Below are 18,150 nucleotides of genomic sequence, written 5' to 3' on the forward strand. Positions count from 1 at the left end.
TCACTTTCTTTAACCATCTGCAACGAAACTGAAGCTATAATACTTTTGGTGTCTGCACAGATTTTTTTTTTTTTTTTTGTAATTCTTTATATTTATTAAAATGCTTGGCCAGAAGGACTGATACTCCAGGGACTAGTAATGGGACACACAGTCCTTCACCTGAGGGTCACCACTTCAAATCCAGACCAGGTCAATGTTGGCCAAAACTCATTATATCTGATGATCATTCAGGGCCCATGTGAAATGAGTCAGTGATCTCAGTCCAGAGGATTGGTGCTCACATCCGAAAAGCTCCCATTCCGCTTTGTGCCCATGGTGACAGCGTTGGCAGAGAAGCCCAGGGTTGAATGGGCATGGAGACTCACCGAGTAGAATGGTGTTGAATTAGTGCAGTGAAGTGGGCAGTGCACTGCATATGCCGAGCTAGTTCTATGCATCATGAGGCTATGGTGTACAGTTTGCCAGTCACTCACCCCTCCTCCAGTGCTTAATGCACTAACAAAAATGTTCTCGACAGAGCTTACTTCTCCTTGCTCAGGATTTATCATTCTTTCACCTGCCTTGAAACAAGGGCTATAGACACTTCTATTAGCATGTTGAAAAGTTGTCTGGTTTCGCTATAGCTTCTGTAATTTCCTTTGTGTCCTCAAGTGTAGTCTTCATAGATGTACCAAAGAGCTCCCTATGCTTGTCGCAGCATCAGCACCCTGGAAATAGGTCTCTCTGATATTTGGAAATTAGCAGTGTCACAGAAAGCTGTGCTGAATCATGAAGGTGGCCATTTCTTCACATACTACCAATTGCATTTAGATCAAATGGCAAAATTTGCATTTAGTCTTCTGCATAGCTCAGGGCTGTTTGGATCTGAGGTTTTAGTTCAGCTCTTGAAGGCAGTTATTTCAAGCCGTCACGTTAGGATCCTGATCTGGACATAAGTGCCTCCAAAATTCAGGCCTATTTTAAACACAAATTAAGCCATCTCTTGCAGACCAAGAAAGGAAAACGAAATTATAGCATATTGTAATGATCAAAAAGAACAGAGACAACTAAAAAAGTGCCACAGTGAAATGTCCCTGGGTGCTATACTGCAGCCCAAAGCATACATGCAGATGTCAATAAAGCTTTTTAGTGTTAAAAAGCAACCTATCACATTTCTTTCCAGAACCAAATTTTGTGGCAGATTGCAATGAAGTCACAATAACACAGCCATCTGCAAAATCCAAGGATCCCTGACTTTTCATGCCTTGACCATTATCCAGTCTCTCACATGTCGAAGAGTTTTCCTATGTCCATTCAGGGATTTGGGAAGTACATCACAGGGTTATGGGAATGTGTCTATGCTATGTAATACAATAAATCACGGCCGACAGAGAAATCCTGAGTGGTAAAGTGTAGTGGCATGCTGGTGCAGACTCCTCAGAAGTGTGAGGGGAGAGATTGCTATTTTGTCATTTTCCACAAATAACCATTATCACTTTCATCTGTTTTTAATTAGAATGAGTAGCTCTGCTGACGACAGGTTAGTCACCCAAGTAGCTAAGCTACTCTCCATCTTGACAGAATTGTCAGTGTGTTCTCTGAGGAGGCCTAGAACTGGAAAAGCTCCAGGTGAGGAACAAAGCTGTGCAGGGAAGTTTGACTAGAGAGTGTCTCCGCTGTGCCTCTCTAATTATTGTGCAGAACCCCTTGCATCCATAAGCATCACTTCTTTGATTTTCAAGGTGCCATACCCCCACAGCTCCCATGGGTTTCTGAGAGCTGTGACTTCTGAACCACTGATAATCAGGCCACAGGGTAGAAGAGTGCAGTACTCCTGCACACAACAGCAAGGCGAGCTTTGAAGCATTTCACACCTTTCCTCCTCTGCATAGCCAAACTTGTGGCAGGAAACAACACTACAGGGGTCTGTTGGTCCAAACACACATGTGACTTGGACAGATGTCAATTCAAAAAGGCTTTTTCTCCCCTCTAGCTTTTTATGGATGTTTCATTGCTGTTGCTATTAGGAAACAAATATTTGTGTGGCCTCCTCTTCTTTTGTGTTCCATATTACCAGTTCCATCTTGCATGGCCTATGTCGCTGTGTTTGATTGGTTTAGGGATGTTGCATGCAGTGCTGGCATTGGTTATTAGTTTAAAATGCTAATGGGAAGAGGATTCAGCTGCATTGGTGTCTGAATCAGAAATGACAAGTGTGTGTCACACTGCCTTCCAGGATGATGTGATACATGCCCTCATAAGAGGAGATTCAGGCATTAGGAGTAGGGTCAGACACCATGGGCCAAACCTACAGCAAGTATGGGGAAACCAAACTGACACACAACTTCAAAAAGTTTGCTGTTTTGTGTGGGGCCAAGGTTTGGGATTTTTCTGCCCAAATTGGATTCACATCATTTGGTGTGGCTAGATGTATGAAAGTAGACACACATTGGGGCCTTGTTAACTACCCTTGCTTCTGAAACCATTTCATAAGCCTGAGCCAAAGCTCTTTAAAGCAACTCAGCAGTTGTCCCCTTTACTTCAACTCCGCAATTGTTTTAGTCTTAAAAAGGAAAGCAAGAGTCTCCAGTAATACTAATTTCAATGAATAAGTGGTACCGTTTTTCAGAGCCTGCACATACTCAGAGAGTAGTTTTTCCCTTCAGAACAAAATGTGCTTTGGGATTTCCCCAAATGACTTGTTTAGTTTCCTGCTGACTCTTCACTGGAGCAGGAAGTTATTAACTGATCAAAACAGAACCACAATTTCTTGTTGGATCTGCTTGCAGGCCTGTTTCTGATCACAGGCTCACTCCTGCAAGTGCACACATGCCCCATTTTTCTCTGCGTACAGTTCACACAAGACGTGAGGTGCTTCTGCTATGTTTTTCTCAACTCCCTCTTGCTGCAGGATCAATTGGAAAAAGGAAGGTGTGGGAGGTGAGAGCACAAAGGCGCTGCTGCTCTTCATCAAGCTAAACAAAAACAAGTTGTAAGGTTGAAACAGCTTCTGAATGTAGGGTGTGTAGAAGTTGTCAGTGTTCCTTTTAAAATAGATAATTCTCTCATTTAAGTTTAAATACAGACACAACAGCCAACATAGATGTGTTCTGAAGAGATGCTGTGTTATAAATAGCACTTATTTTTACATGTGCTATTTCTGTATTTGCTGAGTCTTCATATCCTGCTGATTTATAATAGCAATCAGGAGAGTGAAGCTGTGCTCAAAATTCCATCAATGCACATAGTCCTTTAGTGCATTAATGAAATACACAGTGCACATTCAAGTTCCTTATCTGTCAGATATAAACTACAGAACAATGCCTGGAAGGGCATAAATGTCAGAAGAATTTTCATATGCCAAAATAGCATCTCTTTGCTAATTGGGGAACAGTGGATAGTAAGGAGGCTCTGACGACACAGAGAATATTCTCACAAGATTATAAAAAGGAATAGAGACTGCTAATATACTAGCAGTTTGCAGCTGTGATGAAATATCTAGCATTCTGGTAAAACTGGAAAAAACAACACTTGGGGAGGAGAGAACTTGAGTTCATGTGTTTTGGTTATTCTGCCAGTCTTCAAACAAATCTCAGTTTAACAAATTCCAAAACAAATTAGATGTTGGATGAATAACTCTTTGCTTTTGCTGCTGCTTCAGTGTTTCATATGCCTGAGTAATGCTTTTCGGTAGAGGGCCCATTTAACTCAGTGGAATGTAATAATAATCGAGTACATAGCAGGAACTCAAAATTCAGAAGTGTTGGATCTCTCTGGATACTTGCTTCACTCCATCTAATTGCTGTGAATGTCTTTCATGAGAAGTCTTGCAACAATTCACTGAAAAAAGCATCAAACTAACAGAACTACCTGAATCTGGCTACTACAAATTAGATTTATTTCAGCAGTGTGATCCACATTGAAGGATCCTAGTAAGTGTGGAAGAAGAAGGGGTACAGTACACATTGCATAAAGCCTCAAGAGTCTCCAAGCTGCACCTGAAAAGAATTTGACCAATCTAGGAGGTACTGAGGACTGATCAGGCAGGAAATGTAACAATTCAGTTCCTCTCCCAGGCAGCCTGTCTGTAATAACCTGGAAATGGGGAAGAAAAGGTAGAGGTAGAGAGATTTAATCCATAGAGTGCATTGGTTGAGAACTTCCTTCACTGGCAAAGTGGAGTTTATAAAAACAACCTCACCATGTAACAGAAGCAAGTCAGTTGCTTGTTTGCTCTTAGTGCAAGGAAAGCACTTAAACATCTTTAAAAAACAAAGCAAGCTCCCTTTTATCATTCCTTCCCTAGCACTTTAGTAGCTGTACACTGGGCCTTTGTCACAAGTGATGTATTGAGAACTTTTTAAAAATGAATTACTGCCTTGAGGTGTTCCTCATTGTGTAAGTTGCCGCAGTCTTGTCTTTGTTTCAGTGCAGTGTTTTCTAGCTTATACTTTATTTTAAATGGACCTTCTTTTTAAAAAAAAAAAAAATTTACTTACTGTGTATATGCATCGTAGCTCACTTACTACTCATACTGTGTCACAGGCCAGTATAAATATATCTTCTCCTCTCCCCATCCAAGTCCCCAACCACCCACTTTCTTAATGCAGGCAAGCACTCAATCTCTGTGCTACTCTGTTCAGGTTCTTAAATGGCTCTTTAAGAGTAGTAGTATCAGGGCACCTGTCAGAAGTGCATTAAAGCAATGTGACTAACTTCTGGAATGTCTAGTTCATTCATCTCTGATTCGCTCACAAAGGGGGGGTTGTTTTGGTTAACTAAGGTCAATTATCTGTACACTGCTGTTTGTTCATATTGGCTAAAGCAGGGGCAAAGAAATGCACCTTGCACTTGGAAGCAGAGCCTCACCTCCCCCAAAAAAGGGAGAAAAAGACTAGAAATATAAGAACAGGCATGAGTCTATTCAGCAAAAGAATTAAGACTTTCCTTTAAAAAAGATTCTTTCCACTCTCTCATTTTAATATAACCAGGGTATCTTGACAATAGTACATAGGTATAAGTAACTAGCATGCCGGTTTTCCCTGATTTTTGGTTTGGGAAAATCCTTCTGTTACTGAAGAAGGATTTGAAATTTGTTAAACTAGCATGTTAGATGGCTTTTTCTGTAGTTATAAAATACTGCCACTTTCAGGCCAGCACTGGAATTGTGGTCTGATTGAGCAACAACTCCAAAGAATCTCAGCATACTGAGGAATTCAAAAGGTTTCACACACTGCAATGTGATAACTTGGGATACGTCTACACAGCACCATTATTTTGGAATAACCGACATCATTCTGAAATAACATAGTGCACATCTACACTGCAAGCCTTTATTTTGAAATAATGTCAGGCTCGAGGACTTCTTACTCCGACTCCTGTAACCCTCAAGTTACAAGGAGTGAGGGAAGTTGAAGGAAAAGTGTTCTTCCTTCAGCTTCCTGCTGTAGACAGCCAAAAGCCAAATTAAGCTATTTTGACTTAAGCTATGCAATTGTAGCTTAATTTGATTTTACCCCTGCTGTGTAGATGTACTCTTGGTGTCCAGTAGTTTTTAATAGGGATGTTGGAGTGTTACTGTTTAACTGATAAGCTGATGTTTAGCAGTTAATGATATTGGTTAAACTCAGCCACTTCCCTGTCAGCCGATGGTCAGGGCAGTGCGTGGTACGTGTGTGTTATACACCCGAGTCTTCAACTGCTAGGATCAGGGTCCCTTCGCAGCAGGCAGCCTAGGGAAGGCTGATGGACGCCCCCGAGAATTTGCAGGCAGAGTGTGTCACATCTGAGTCTTCAACTGCTAGGACTGTGGTCCCTACGCAGCGGGCAGCCCAGAGAAGGCTGATGGATGCCCCAAGGGTGTGCAGGGAGAGCTTATTTCATCCGTGTCTTTAGCTGCTAGGACCAGGGTCCCTTTGCAGAGGGCAGCCTAGGGAAGGGTGACGGATGCCCCCAAAGGATGTGTCCTGTGGAGGCGACACGATACAAACACCCAGCTCTCCCTCACTTTGTCTGCCCTATGACCGGATGGAGTTCTTTTAAATTGTGCTTGTTTCTGTTACAGCAACGGTGAAGGAGTCAGGTTAAAGCTTAAACAGTTGCAGGTTTATTAAAGAAGCTTATAAATCATATGGTTACAATGGCTATTGCTCTATTAATTGCTAGCAAATATAGATCTTAAAAATGGTTACAAAGAAAATAAAGATAGAAAATAGAAATAATGGTACTAAGTGACAGCTTAATCTTTAAAGAGCTCTAAGTCTATGTGTATACTTAAGGCAAAGAACACATCCAGGTACAATTTTTACCCCCTTCTGTGCCTCTCAACTCCAGTGTATAAGGCCAGGTCCGGTCCCTCAATTCCTAGGAAAGACGAATACGAGGTAGGCGTCCCCATGGAACCTCGGGAGCCCAATCACCTAATCCAACCAGCAGATAAATGGTAGACTGTTGCTCAGAGTGAGTGTGCTGCTGGACCCATCTTTATACCCATAGGGGCCCGTATCCTCTTTCTTATCTAAGATGCCAAATTGTGTTGGTCTGTCTTTGTGACGCCAGTTCTTACACGGGAGTTTCAACTTAATTTACACTTGTAAGAGAGAGAACTAAATTGTGAGTACTGGACATTCTTTACTGGGCGGGCGATTCCTCCCCCTCCCTTCCCCCCGGACGAGTGTGTGATATCAATATGGGTTTCAGTCAAGGGCACTCCTCTGCTGCCTCTTGGTCAGCGATTAGCTCAATCACCCTCATATCTATGCTTACAGTTGTCCAGGGTCACTGTGAGCTAGCATATCCGGGCCTCCTGTCAAGGCTTCAAAGACTGTGCTGATTTTACTGCTCTGTGTGTGCCCTGTGTGCTCCAGGCATCTAGAAGAGGCAAGCAAGATGGATGTTACAGGGGGGTTCCTGTCTGGCTAGACTCCCCAGGAACCAGGGTGGCAGGGGCTTGCAGCCATGCACCCAGAGAAGCTTTGCTGTGGACTGCACAGTATAAACATAAGCTTTACACTGCAGAGTCCACAGCACGCGTAACCATGTAACTGGTAAGATTTTTACTGTATTAAATTATTTTTAACATCCCTAGTCTTTAAAGTGCGTCGTTCCTCAACTCTAATAGAGTGCAGATTTAGACTAGCCAGGCACCATACAGAAATGCTGTTCTTTGACAAGCCTCGGTTATTATGTATCAAATTTAAAACCATGATGTCCAGTACCGCATGTGGCTATTTGGCCGGTTGAGTGTGGCTAGTTGGCTTGAACAATAAAAATCTCAAATAGATGCATTCAAAACATTTTTCAAATCAAACTACATTTTTCAGAGAATTTAAAAAAAAGTTTAGAAGATCTTTCTAAACTCTAAAGCCACTCACTATCCATTAATTTGACCCATCTGCTGGATGGAGACTTCCGCCAGTTCGCAGAACAGCTTAAATATGCCACTTAGGGCAGAAATCCTCATGCATCATCGTAAGCCACAGCTGGTATTCCCGGGTACTAGTTTTCTACTGGTATGTATCATCGAAGCCTTTCTGAAAGTACTACTGAGTTCTCTGTGTGAAATTATTCTTGTATGAAGCAGCACAGTTTTTAAGCTGGCCAGGCTTGTCCTGGCATTCATTTAAATGGGTTTCTCAAGTGAGTATCTTTCTTTTTAAATTTTCACTGTGCAAGTACAGTACTGTTTATGCTACCTTTGAGATCTGTTTTTGTTTTGAATGGGTGTTTGTGTGCTGGACTCTGGTGATTAGAACAGCTACAATCGGTTGTCAAAAAACTTTTGAAAATACCTTACTTTTTGCCTTAGCCATTAAGCTATTCATTATTAAAATGAAGGCAGGTGAATTCACCCACTTCCTAAAATTGCAGAAAATTGCTGGAGATAGTGACTTTGTGTGTGATGACCTAGATTGTCAGCATTATGTGAGATTAACTTGAAAACCTGGCAATGAAATTCAGCCAATATTTTGCAAATTTTGAAAGCTTCATGATGTTGTTTTTATTCATGAAAAAACCATTTCAGTTCAACATTGCTAATTCTCAAGAACTTGTCAATTTGCTTGGCCTGGACAAACATTTGTTTGAAGAAGATATACTCAAACTTCAAAGTCAGCTCCATCAGTCAAAAAATGAACCTGTTTTGACAATGTGGGGTGCACTTTTGTGACAGAATCAGTTAGCTATTTTGAAAACTGCAGTTTCCAAATCTTTTTCCATATTTAGTTCAACATGGCTTTGTGAATCGTCATTTTCTGTCATGTTGTACATCAAGTCAAAGTATCGGTCATAGTTACTGGATGAAAATATGGAGTCCAAGTTGAGGGGTGCTGCAGTGAAAGATTTGATTTTGAAGGTTTAGCAATGAAACAAAATTGTCCCATTGATTGAATTTCTGCAAAATGTGGTGATCTCTGTTGATTAAAACCCGTGTTGAAGACTTCTGTTGACATTGAGACAAGAATTAATCTTTCCGGAGTCTCACAAAATTATTTGCATTTTCAGATTAAATGTGGCTAGTTTGCTATAGTAGTAGCCACTATAGTGGTTACTGCTTCAGAACTGCTTGGATACCATGGGTTTAAAATTTAAAAAATGCTTGTTTCCTAACTGAACCTTGCAAACCCAGCTTAGGGCCAGAAAGTCAAACTAGGTACTTCTCTTCTGGCACATACATTCCAGCAATAACAGTTCTGCTAGCCAAATTATGCCTTCAGTAACACCTGTTTTAGTGAACATTATCTTCCTGTTAAGCACCTGTGCAACCATATCATAATGAGATTCTGCCATAACTGCAACCTCCAGAGCACTCAGTCGACTTGTACAGGTGTTACTGATTAACTTTATAAATGAAATGTAGTAAACAATTTTGTCGACAATTAGACTAAATTCTGTCTAAACTAAAGTGAACCAAAATCTAGCTTTCGCTCACTTTTCTGTTGGCTCTGCAGGGCTAACAGGAGGAAATATTTATTTTTAGTCACTATAACAGGGATATGTAGAGTAAAGTGGTATTTGCAGTGACCTTCAGAGAGGTAATAACATGGTTCAAATTCAAGCTCTTCTGTATTTTACAGTTGTGTAGGAGAAAGTGTAATCACTAATGTGGGAGGTTGAGTGTACATTTGGTACATAGCATACACTATTCTGTTAAAAAGACTTATATCATGTGTACAATGGAGTTAAAGCAGACAGGCTGTTAAATTGGGTTGTTTGTATCATAGATGCACAAATTGTGGAATATTTTTTTTGGCTAACATAGTAAACAAAAGCATTCTGTTTAAAATTAGATTTACATTGCATGGGGAGCCGTGCCAAACAGTCTTGAGAGTCTAATAACCACTGTCCAATGACCACATTCAGATAGGTGGTACTGGGATCAGTACTGTCTTGTTTGCAGCCATAACTTTTGGATTTCCCTTATGGACTGCATATCAGGATGATGCCTCTAGCATAAATAGCAGCAATTTATAACGAAGTGTGGTTTGTTGATTAAACCCATAACCTTAATTTATGCTATAAATTGCCCACCATGGATTTCCAGCTAAGGACCTCGGAATCATGGACCAGTACAGCCATCCAGAGGGGAAACAAGAGAAGCTTAAATCAAACAACAGATGTGTAAATAAAGTTTAATGGCTGAAAGAAGCTAAGTAGAGTCAAGTTAATGGAATTCATAATAAAGCTCAAAATGTCAGCACAGTTAAAAAATACTGTTGATTAATTTGGGTTGGGAAAAAAGGACATTTACAGCAAATGGAGACTATTTTAGCAGATCCCACATTAAGAGGCAGGCCGGCCCCCGATTAAACACATTCATTACAGTGGCTTTACTAGACGGCATACCCAATCTCTAACCTTGAGTAGGTTTTCTAATATGCATCTGAGTATTAGTGCACTTTATGAATTCAGGATTCCAATCCACACCTTGGCAGCAAAGCTATCTTAATGCAATCCTGAAACTGCTTCAGACGGCTCTTGTGGCTTTTATTCAGAAAAATACCTGTGCACCCTCTAGAAATCACTATAGTGCGTAACTGTGCAGTTTCATTGGTAGCATTATACGTTTATTACACACACACACAGTTATGTTAAAAGAAAAATAAGGTTGCATACGGCTCAGAAGGAAATGCTAGAGTTTTTGCTAATAATGAGTTCTTAATAATGTTTGATTAGCACATTCTCTAGTTCTCCTGCCATGACTGCATTTCAGTTAATTTTTCGCTACATATTAGCTTTAGGTTTAATTTCCCTTTACAGTGTTTTCTTTACTATCTGAGTTGCCCACTTAAGTAATTATAATATATAAAAAACCTGCCGTATGTTAAAGACTTTCTTCCATGCATCTCTTTGTCTAACTCTGTAGATACTGCACATTATTCTGTGCTTCTGTGAGAGAGACGTAGGGTGGACAAGACCATACTAAGTGACAATCTGATTGACCATGTTTCTTTTTTATCCTACAGTCCTGTGTAAATTGTTACTGTTTTGCTTTTTTTTAAAAAATTAATGTAATATAAATTTAACTTCATAAAATGAAATCTTTGCTTACCAAAGAAGCATAAAACAATATTCTCCTCTTTTTAAATCTAACACAGACAGAAGCTTCCTGAATGCTGTTTATACACTGGAAAATACAAATTGTATGGATAACTAATTTCCTCACTCCTTGTGTCCTGGTGCAGAGAGAAGAAACTGAAAGCAAGAGTGCAAGAGTTAGTGAGTGCCTTAGAGAGACTCACAAAGAGCAGCGAAATCAGACATCAGCAGTCTGCAGAGTTTGTTAATGACCTGAAAAGGGCAAATAGGTAAGGAATCTTAGTGAATGGATGCACACATTGACTTCTGCTGCATTACCTATGAGCAATTGCTACATCCTCCTCTACTTTCCAGTAGAGTGTCTTATAGGATGCAATGTTAGGGTTGAGAGCGTAATCTTGGTCACTGAGGGAGGGGAGGCAGGGCAGGGGTAGATTTTATTGTGGTTAAAAATAGCATGTGTTATAAAACAGTTCTGTTTAGTCATGGTTGTGAATTATTACTGTGTTCACTCCTCCCTGGACTAGCTCATGTATCTCTTATTCCTTCAAACTCTATTATCAAGTTTCCTTCCACGCTCCCACTCAGTCCTAGTGCTGACAGTACAGGCAGTCCCCGACTTACGTCGGATCCGCACTTACGAACGGGGCTTTTCTCGCCCCGGAGCTCACGGACGGCAGGACCGCCCAGAGCGCAGCGGTCCCGCCACCGCGTCCTCCGGGGCGAAAAAAGCTGCTCCGGGTCTCCCTGGTGTGCTGGGGGGTGACTCCCCAGCACAGATGGGAGACAGGAGCAAAGCCGCAGAGGCAGCGGGACCTCTGCGCCTCCACGGCTTTGCTCGGGTCTCCCTGGTCTGCTAGGGGAGGAGGGGGCGCAGCTAGTGCCCCCCCCCCCCCCCCCCCCAGCTGACCAGGCTTTTGTTGCGGGACACCTGGGGTAGAGCAGCTGGGGTGCTGCCGGGTTGGTCCTGCGGGGACCTACCCGGCAGTGCCCTAGCTGTTCTGTCCCAGGAGTCCAGATTCAGCTGCTGTTGAAACTGATCAGCGGCTGATTCCAGGAAGCCGGGGGCAGAGCTACTCTGCCTAGGGCTTCCTGTAGTCAGCCGCTGATCAGTTTCAGCAGCGGCTGAATCTGGAGCCAGTTCCGACTTGCATACAAATTCAACTTAAGAACAAACCTATAGTCCCTATCTTGTTCGTAACCCGGGGACTGCCTGTAATATGGACTGTGCCCCAGGTGATGATGTGCATCAATTGGACTGATAGTGAATGGTTGAGTCCTTGAAGAAAAGGCACCAACAATTGTAACTATGTCATTTATCACTCATGAACCGTTAAAGGAAGTCTTGGCAATTGAGGTGATGGGCAAGACTTGATCTACCAGCATCCATTTAGTGTCTTCTGTTGAGTGAAAGGGGAGGCAACAGGTGTTGGAGAGAGGGCATTTGGAAACTAAAATGTCCATTGTTGGACTTCAAAGAAGAACTCTCAAGATCTATCTCGGCACTTATACATCTTCCTTATTATAATACCTGATCATCTCAAGCTCATCAGTGCATTATCTTACTGGGAAGTACAATTATCCCCATTTTACAGGTGGAGAAGCACAGAGAGATTAAATTATTTGTCCAGGTTTATACTTGGTGGGATTTGAACCCAGGTTTCCCAAGTCCCTGTCCCCTTTGTCCCTCCTTCAGAGCTCACCTGCCTTATTATAAATGTGCACACACTCCCCAACTTCCTTTTTGTACTCCATTCACCACAGCCAAATGAGATGCAGCTGTGTCACCTACTAGTTTCAGGCACTCACACCTCTTTATTTATTCCTATTCTTTTTTTGGCATAGGCTTAGGAGGGGGACTAAAACAGTTTAAAAATAATTCAGTGGATGAGGAGTTTTATTATTTACTTAAAGCTTTCATGTTTTATAAATCTTAATTACGTCTAACTTTTGATCATAAACCTATCTGACAGTGCCCCCTTATCACAAAGTGTTTTGGTATGCATGTAGGGTCCAATCCTGTGAGATACTGAGCAGCCTCTACTCATATTCACACCAGAGGGGAGAGGAAGGTGTTCAGCACCTCCACTGATCAGGCCCACAATGCTCAAACATTGTACGATAACCTGGAACTGTGTAGTACATTTGTGCAGCAAGCATAGAGTAATTGATCACAATAAATGATCAGTTAGTGTTTTATAGTGCTTGTGGCATTAAAGCAACATAGCTAAGAGCTCTCCAACAAAGATATTTTCATTCACTAATTAGATCCAGTTCTTGCAGCTTTGTGATATGGATCCCTTGGGCTTTCATTTGATAACTCTTTTTCTGGGAGGATCATTAGTTCCTTTATGGCTGATACTTTAAAAACAAGATCTTGTATTGAGAGAATCATTTTGTAAAGCTTGAAAAAACATGCTCGATGTGATAGTCACATTGAGAGAGGAATCATTTTGCCACATTTTCAAAAGTGGCCACTTATTTTAGGTGAGTCAGTTTCTAGGTGCTTAACTTGAGCATGCTGTGTTGAATGATTTTGTACTGCTGTCTGTTTCTAACAGTAATCTTGTAGCTGCTTATGAAAAAGCAAAGAAGAAGCATCAAAACAAACTGAAGAAATTGGAGTCACAAATGATGGCCATGGTTGAGAGGCATGAGACTCAAGTGAGGATGCTCAAGCAAAGAATAGCATTGCTGGAGGAGGAGAACTCAAGACCTCACACCAATGAAACTTCTCTTTAATTTTTTTTAAATATAAATGACATCTAGTGCCAATTTTTTGGCCTGATTTTAGGTAATGAACTCTATAAAGGATATGAAACCTAATACAGGCATAGATCAACCTTGTAGCTTTGTCAAATCAAGCCAGGAGGAATGGAGACACTATTTTAAGCTTAAGCAAAGGATTGTTTATTGATGACTGCTCGAAATGGACAGTGCCTGAAGGTAAAGTTTCCCTTCACACTAGTTACATTCATGGTATATTTAATTGTGTGTGTATATACACACACATGCAGAATTATCTTCCATCCTCACTAACAGGTGGCAGTCTCACCATACTTTCATTTTGATCGTGATATGTTACATTACTTTTAATATACTCTATGCCCAAACATACACAAGTATTTATCTTAAAGCAGTTTGATAGCTCTCCCAGTTCCAAGCTCTCTTTGTCCTGGAATCTTGCAGTAAGAGCTGCTGTTGCTGTTACATCCATCATATGTGCATACATTTGGTGGAGAAAGGTATCCAAGACAGAAGCCTGGTTTGTACCTTACACCAAACTTGTATTTGTCCACACTGCACCCAGCTCAACAGATGGAGGAGAACTGCTGCTAATTCAGAGTAGTTTTAGCAGGCAAGATTCCTGGTCATAGCAACTAGAAACCCAATAATGCTACTTTTTTATTTCTTATGCTCTTACCACAGGGGTGGGCAAAATACAGTCAGCAGGTCAAATGCAGCCTGACATTTCTGTCCAGCCTACTGGCATGTGTCTGTGCCCCCTTGGTGGAAAAGGGAGGTGGTTCTGCACATTGCACCTGTCTCCCAGCACCTTCCTCCCAGCTCTGACTGGAAACAGGCCCATAGGAGCAGTCCTTGTGGGTGCAGGCAGTGCATGGAGACCCACTACCTTCATCTCCTCCTCCCATGGGACATAGCCTTCCACACTACTTCCAGAAGCATGGGTCTGTATGTCAGGTAGCCTGCATGATCACCCTGCTATGCTGCCACCTGTGGTAAGTGCCTCCTGAACCAAGCCTGCACCTTACACCTCTGCCCCAGGTCAGAATCCTTTCCTGCACCTAAACTCCCTCCCCAACTCCTCATCCCATCAGTTAATATATGGGGGGGAAAAGCATGGCCTAAGATGACTTACCAAATTTGTGGCATGGCCCCCTGCAAAAATTGCCTACCCCTACCTTGCAGGCTGTGTAGGGCATATGCTTTCAGTTTACAGTGAAGGTGGTATGGGCCAACTTTGGGTAGGAAGTTACAAGGAAGTTTTTGTTCATGTTATATGTTAGCACCAAATGTCAATTTTGAAGAAAACCTTGTTTAAAATGTATTTTAGAAAAGGCTGGATTTTGTTTTTCTAAGAGGCTCGAAAGCCTGTATTAGATGCAGAGTATTAGACCAGCACAGGGTTCCATTATACTTGTGTGAGAGCAAGAGCAGAAACCCCCCTCTGCACTTACACTGTCTTGACCAAAAGGGTACGTACTTATCAGGAACATGCCTATTCATTATTAAAACATATGCATGGGATTGGGTGTATACATGTAGATAGAGATGTAGACAAACAAAATGAGTGAGCAAATAGCTGGCTCTTAGTTCAATGTGAGTAGTTCTATGAATATAGCCTGCTGATGGCTGATGTAAAATTACATTTATAGGCTATTTTTAATAAGTTGCAGTTCTGATGTGCGGACTTACCAGTTCAAGCCAGTCTGTCTTTCGTGACTGCAAGTTGCATACAGTAAGGCTGAATGAGTCTTTTTTTTTTTTTTAAGTAAAGGCTGAGTGAAGCACAAAGATCAGCTTGCCACCTGTAGAAAGCAAAAGGTGTAGTTGCAGACATGGCTCACATCCAGCTCTGCAGTGCCTTGATCACAGGATTCTTTAGTTTTCACTATTACTGAGATTGTCTGAGCACTTAACTGACGTTTTATTTTAACTGTATCAGCCAAGTAATGTTACTATCACTATTCAGCCACGTAATGTTATTAATATGTATTACTACAACACTGTTTCATACTGGTCAAGCTTGAAGTGCTTTCCTTGGAAAATTGCTTTTCGGAAGTCTTCTCTCATTCCCACCTGTCTCACAGCATTTAGTTTTTGAAGTATTATAAAGGGCTGTGGCTATGGTTTTATATGCCTAGTAATCCTTGCCTAAATTAAGCCTTTGGCACTTCTAATCAGGGGCAATGAGGGGATTTAGGCTTTCAGGTTTTTAGGATGCAGGTTCAACACAGCCAGCCATGGATAGGATTTAAACTTCTCATCTACGTCTACACTGCAGGCTTCTTGTGCAAGAATGGCTGGTCTTGCGCAAAACTCGCAGAGCATCTACACTGCACGTGCGCTCTTAGGCAAGTAAATTTACAGTATGGTGTTGGAACAGAGAGCTTCTTGCACAAGTTATTCCTCTCCCCCTGAGGAGTAAGCCCTCTTGCGTAAGAGTGTCCACACTGCCAAGGGTGCTCTTATGCAAGAACTTTTGCGCAAGATATCTTCCACAAAAAGCTTCTTGTGCAAGAAACCCAGTGTAGATGTAGCCCAGTGGCTCCTAATGCTAGTTTCCAGCTCTAGCCCTTTCCTTTGACAATTGCTGTTCTTTCCTTAAAAAAGCAGTGAAAGCTGAGTAGCTAGTCTGCATAAATGAAAAAGACTAACATTACTTAGATGCATGATTTGAAAACAAAAGGACCTCAATTACAACTGTTGAATCTGGGTTAGATGGAAAAGCAAGCAGACCTTTAGGGAGTTAAATCCAGCATGCTATACTGCATGTGTTGTATAGTCTGAGTGCTGAGGGGCTAGAGCATCTCACTCCACTGCATAGTAAGAGAGAAGCAGATGGTAAGACCAGAGCATGAAGCCTGCCCTGGATGAACCCCCCAGGCAGAAGGAGTGTGGGCCTGATGGACTACTAACTCCAGTTCTGGAAGTAAGGTCAGAAAACAACTTGAGCTGGGACTTAAAACTTAGGCCCAAGCCAGCCTGTACCCACCTTGTAGTTTGGGTGGGAACCAATCCTCTTTACCCACAGAATTGTAAGCTTTCCTACTTTTAGGCTGCAAAAGATGATTTTTGCAAACCCCATCTGAACAATATTCACATGGATTGTGTATGAGTGCAGCTTTCTCCACTCTAAACTCAGCACGTTTTGTCATGGGACTTTAGTGCAAGCAGGATCAGACCATGTGCCTTTTGTACATTATCCTAGAGAAATCTTTGCTGGTACTAAAAGAATGTGTGCACAACTCAGTGCATATCCCCCTCCCCCCCATATCATTTCTAAGCCAGTTCCCCCAGGTTCAAGGACTCTGTTCCTTATGTCATCAACTACATTACCTCCTTGAGATCAGCCTACAGCTTAAGCAGGATTCAAGTCCTTAGACTTAAACCTCTCCATCAAACCTAAGTAAGTGGCTAGATAATGGGTCAAGAGTTATATTCTGTTTAATAGTCTATGGTTTTGAGTTGAGATTTCAAAGTCTCGTTCTTCAAAATAGGACAGGTTCTATTAGCTCCATATTCTTTCACTGTGCAGGAAGATCAAGCCAACACTGTACACAGCTGTCCACTAGATAAGAAATGTTTTCCAACTAATTTAAAATCATAAATTATATTGTGATTATGCTAATAATAACTTGCCTTTGAGTTTTTCAGCAGATTTGTTTTAAATACGTTAAGACTACTGTAAAGATGTGAATTTACAGCAAATATCAATGATTAAAAAGTGACTGACCAAACACTTCTTCCATAATGTTGGTAGAGATGAGCAAGGCAGTACTATTTACTACAGCCTCTGCAATGTTAAGTTACAAGGGAGAGGTGTGTACCTACACAGTACTGGTTCAGTTTGTTAGTACACTAGAAAAGGGAGTAGGGATAGGATTAATAGAAAATAGTAGTGAAAATAGTTTTAAAACAAACTTTTGATTGGTTTTAATGTTCTAGTGCTTCTTGTAATAGGTTTTCAGTAGCAGTAGCCTTAGTACACCGTTAGTCATGAAAACAGTGACCACCTTAAACAATTTCCAAAAACTTGTTATGCAACAATCGGAAATACCAGCTCGAAGTAGTATGTAGCCTTTATCTGAACTGACAAATGTGCAGTCTAACTTCTTTAGAAGTAACGCACATCAACTGCAACCCAACTCCCAAAATTTAAACAAATACTCCAGCATTGAATAACTTAAGTGGAAGAAGATATAGGTTCTATTTAAGAACCTAGTAAATTCTCATTGTCTAACAGACACATGCAACCATGTTAAATTTGTATCTCAGTCTGACTTTTTTAAAATGTCTGAGTCTTATATAGTGCATGGAAACTTTATATTTCATATTGTTCTGAAAAAGTAATTTTCTAATTAAGGTATAAAACCTTTACACCAGCTTGAATGTATTAGTTATTACAAAGCACATGTGACTAAGTTTGCATTGTCAGTATTCCACTGTTTATACTGGAAGTTTTTCATTTTAAAATGTCATTTAACATTGTACTATACATTGTAATTTGAGACTTCACTTAAATGGATTCACATTAAATGTGTTTTTAGTTCCTTAGCTGCTGTCAAATAGCTATTTTGTGTTTGATATATAATTGTAAAAACGGCATTTATTTATACAGAGACATTTATAATACTTTTTATTTTACAAATGTTCTTATATTCTGAATAAATATTTCTAATGCTACTGTGTCACTTGTTAACCTGACATCGTTGTCATAGTCTAAGTTAATTTAGTCTTATCAGCTTTTCTGACAATCATGAAAAAAAAAAAAAAACTTAGACTGAGTAGAAAACAAAACTCCACTAGAGAATATCACCTTTTTATATTCCACCTACTTTGGAATTTTTTAAAAATAACTTGGACAACCCAGGATGAAGCCTGCAAAGTTCT

At 40.9% G+C, this 18,150-nt stretch overlaps 1 protein-coding gene across 3 annotated transcripts in view; it reads left to right on the forward strand.

Moving 5' to 3' along the window:
* Positions 1-17,943, forward strand: part of MCC (MCC regulator of Wnt signaling pathway) — a 411,412-nt gene extending 393,469 nt beyond the window's left edge. For all 3 annotated transcript variants that reach the window (XM_006134467.4, XM_025190402.2, XM_006134468.4), the window contains 2 exons: positions 10,662-10,784; positions 13,077-17,943. In XM_006134467.4, coding sequence (XP_006134529.2) covers positions 10,662-10,784; positions 13,077-13,257 — 304 coding nt within the window. In that variant the 3' untranslated portion in view covers positions 13,258-17,943. The remainder of the gene's footprint in view (positions 1-10,661; positions 10,785-13,076) is intronic.
* Positions 17,944-18,150: the final 207 nt, after the last annotated feature.

The sequence above is a fragment of the Pelodiscus sinensis genome, chromosome 6, assembly GCF_049634645.1.
Source record: "Pelodiscus sinensis isolate JC-2024 chromosome 6, ASM4963464v1, whole genome shotgun sequence".
In the NCBI taxonomy this organism is placed as follows: domain Eukaryota; kingdom Metazoa; phylum Chordata; order Testudines; family Trionychidae; genus Pelodiscus; species Pelodiscus sinensis.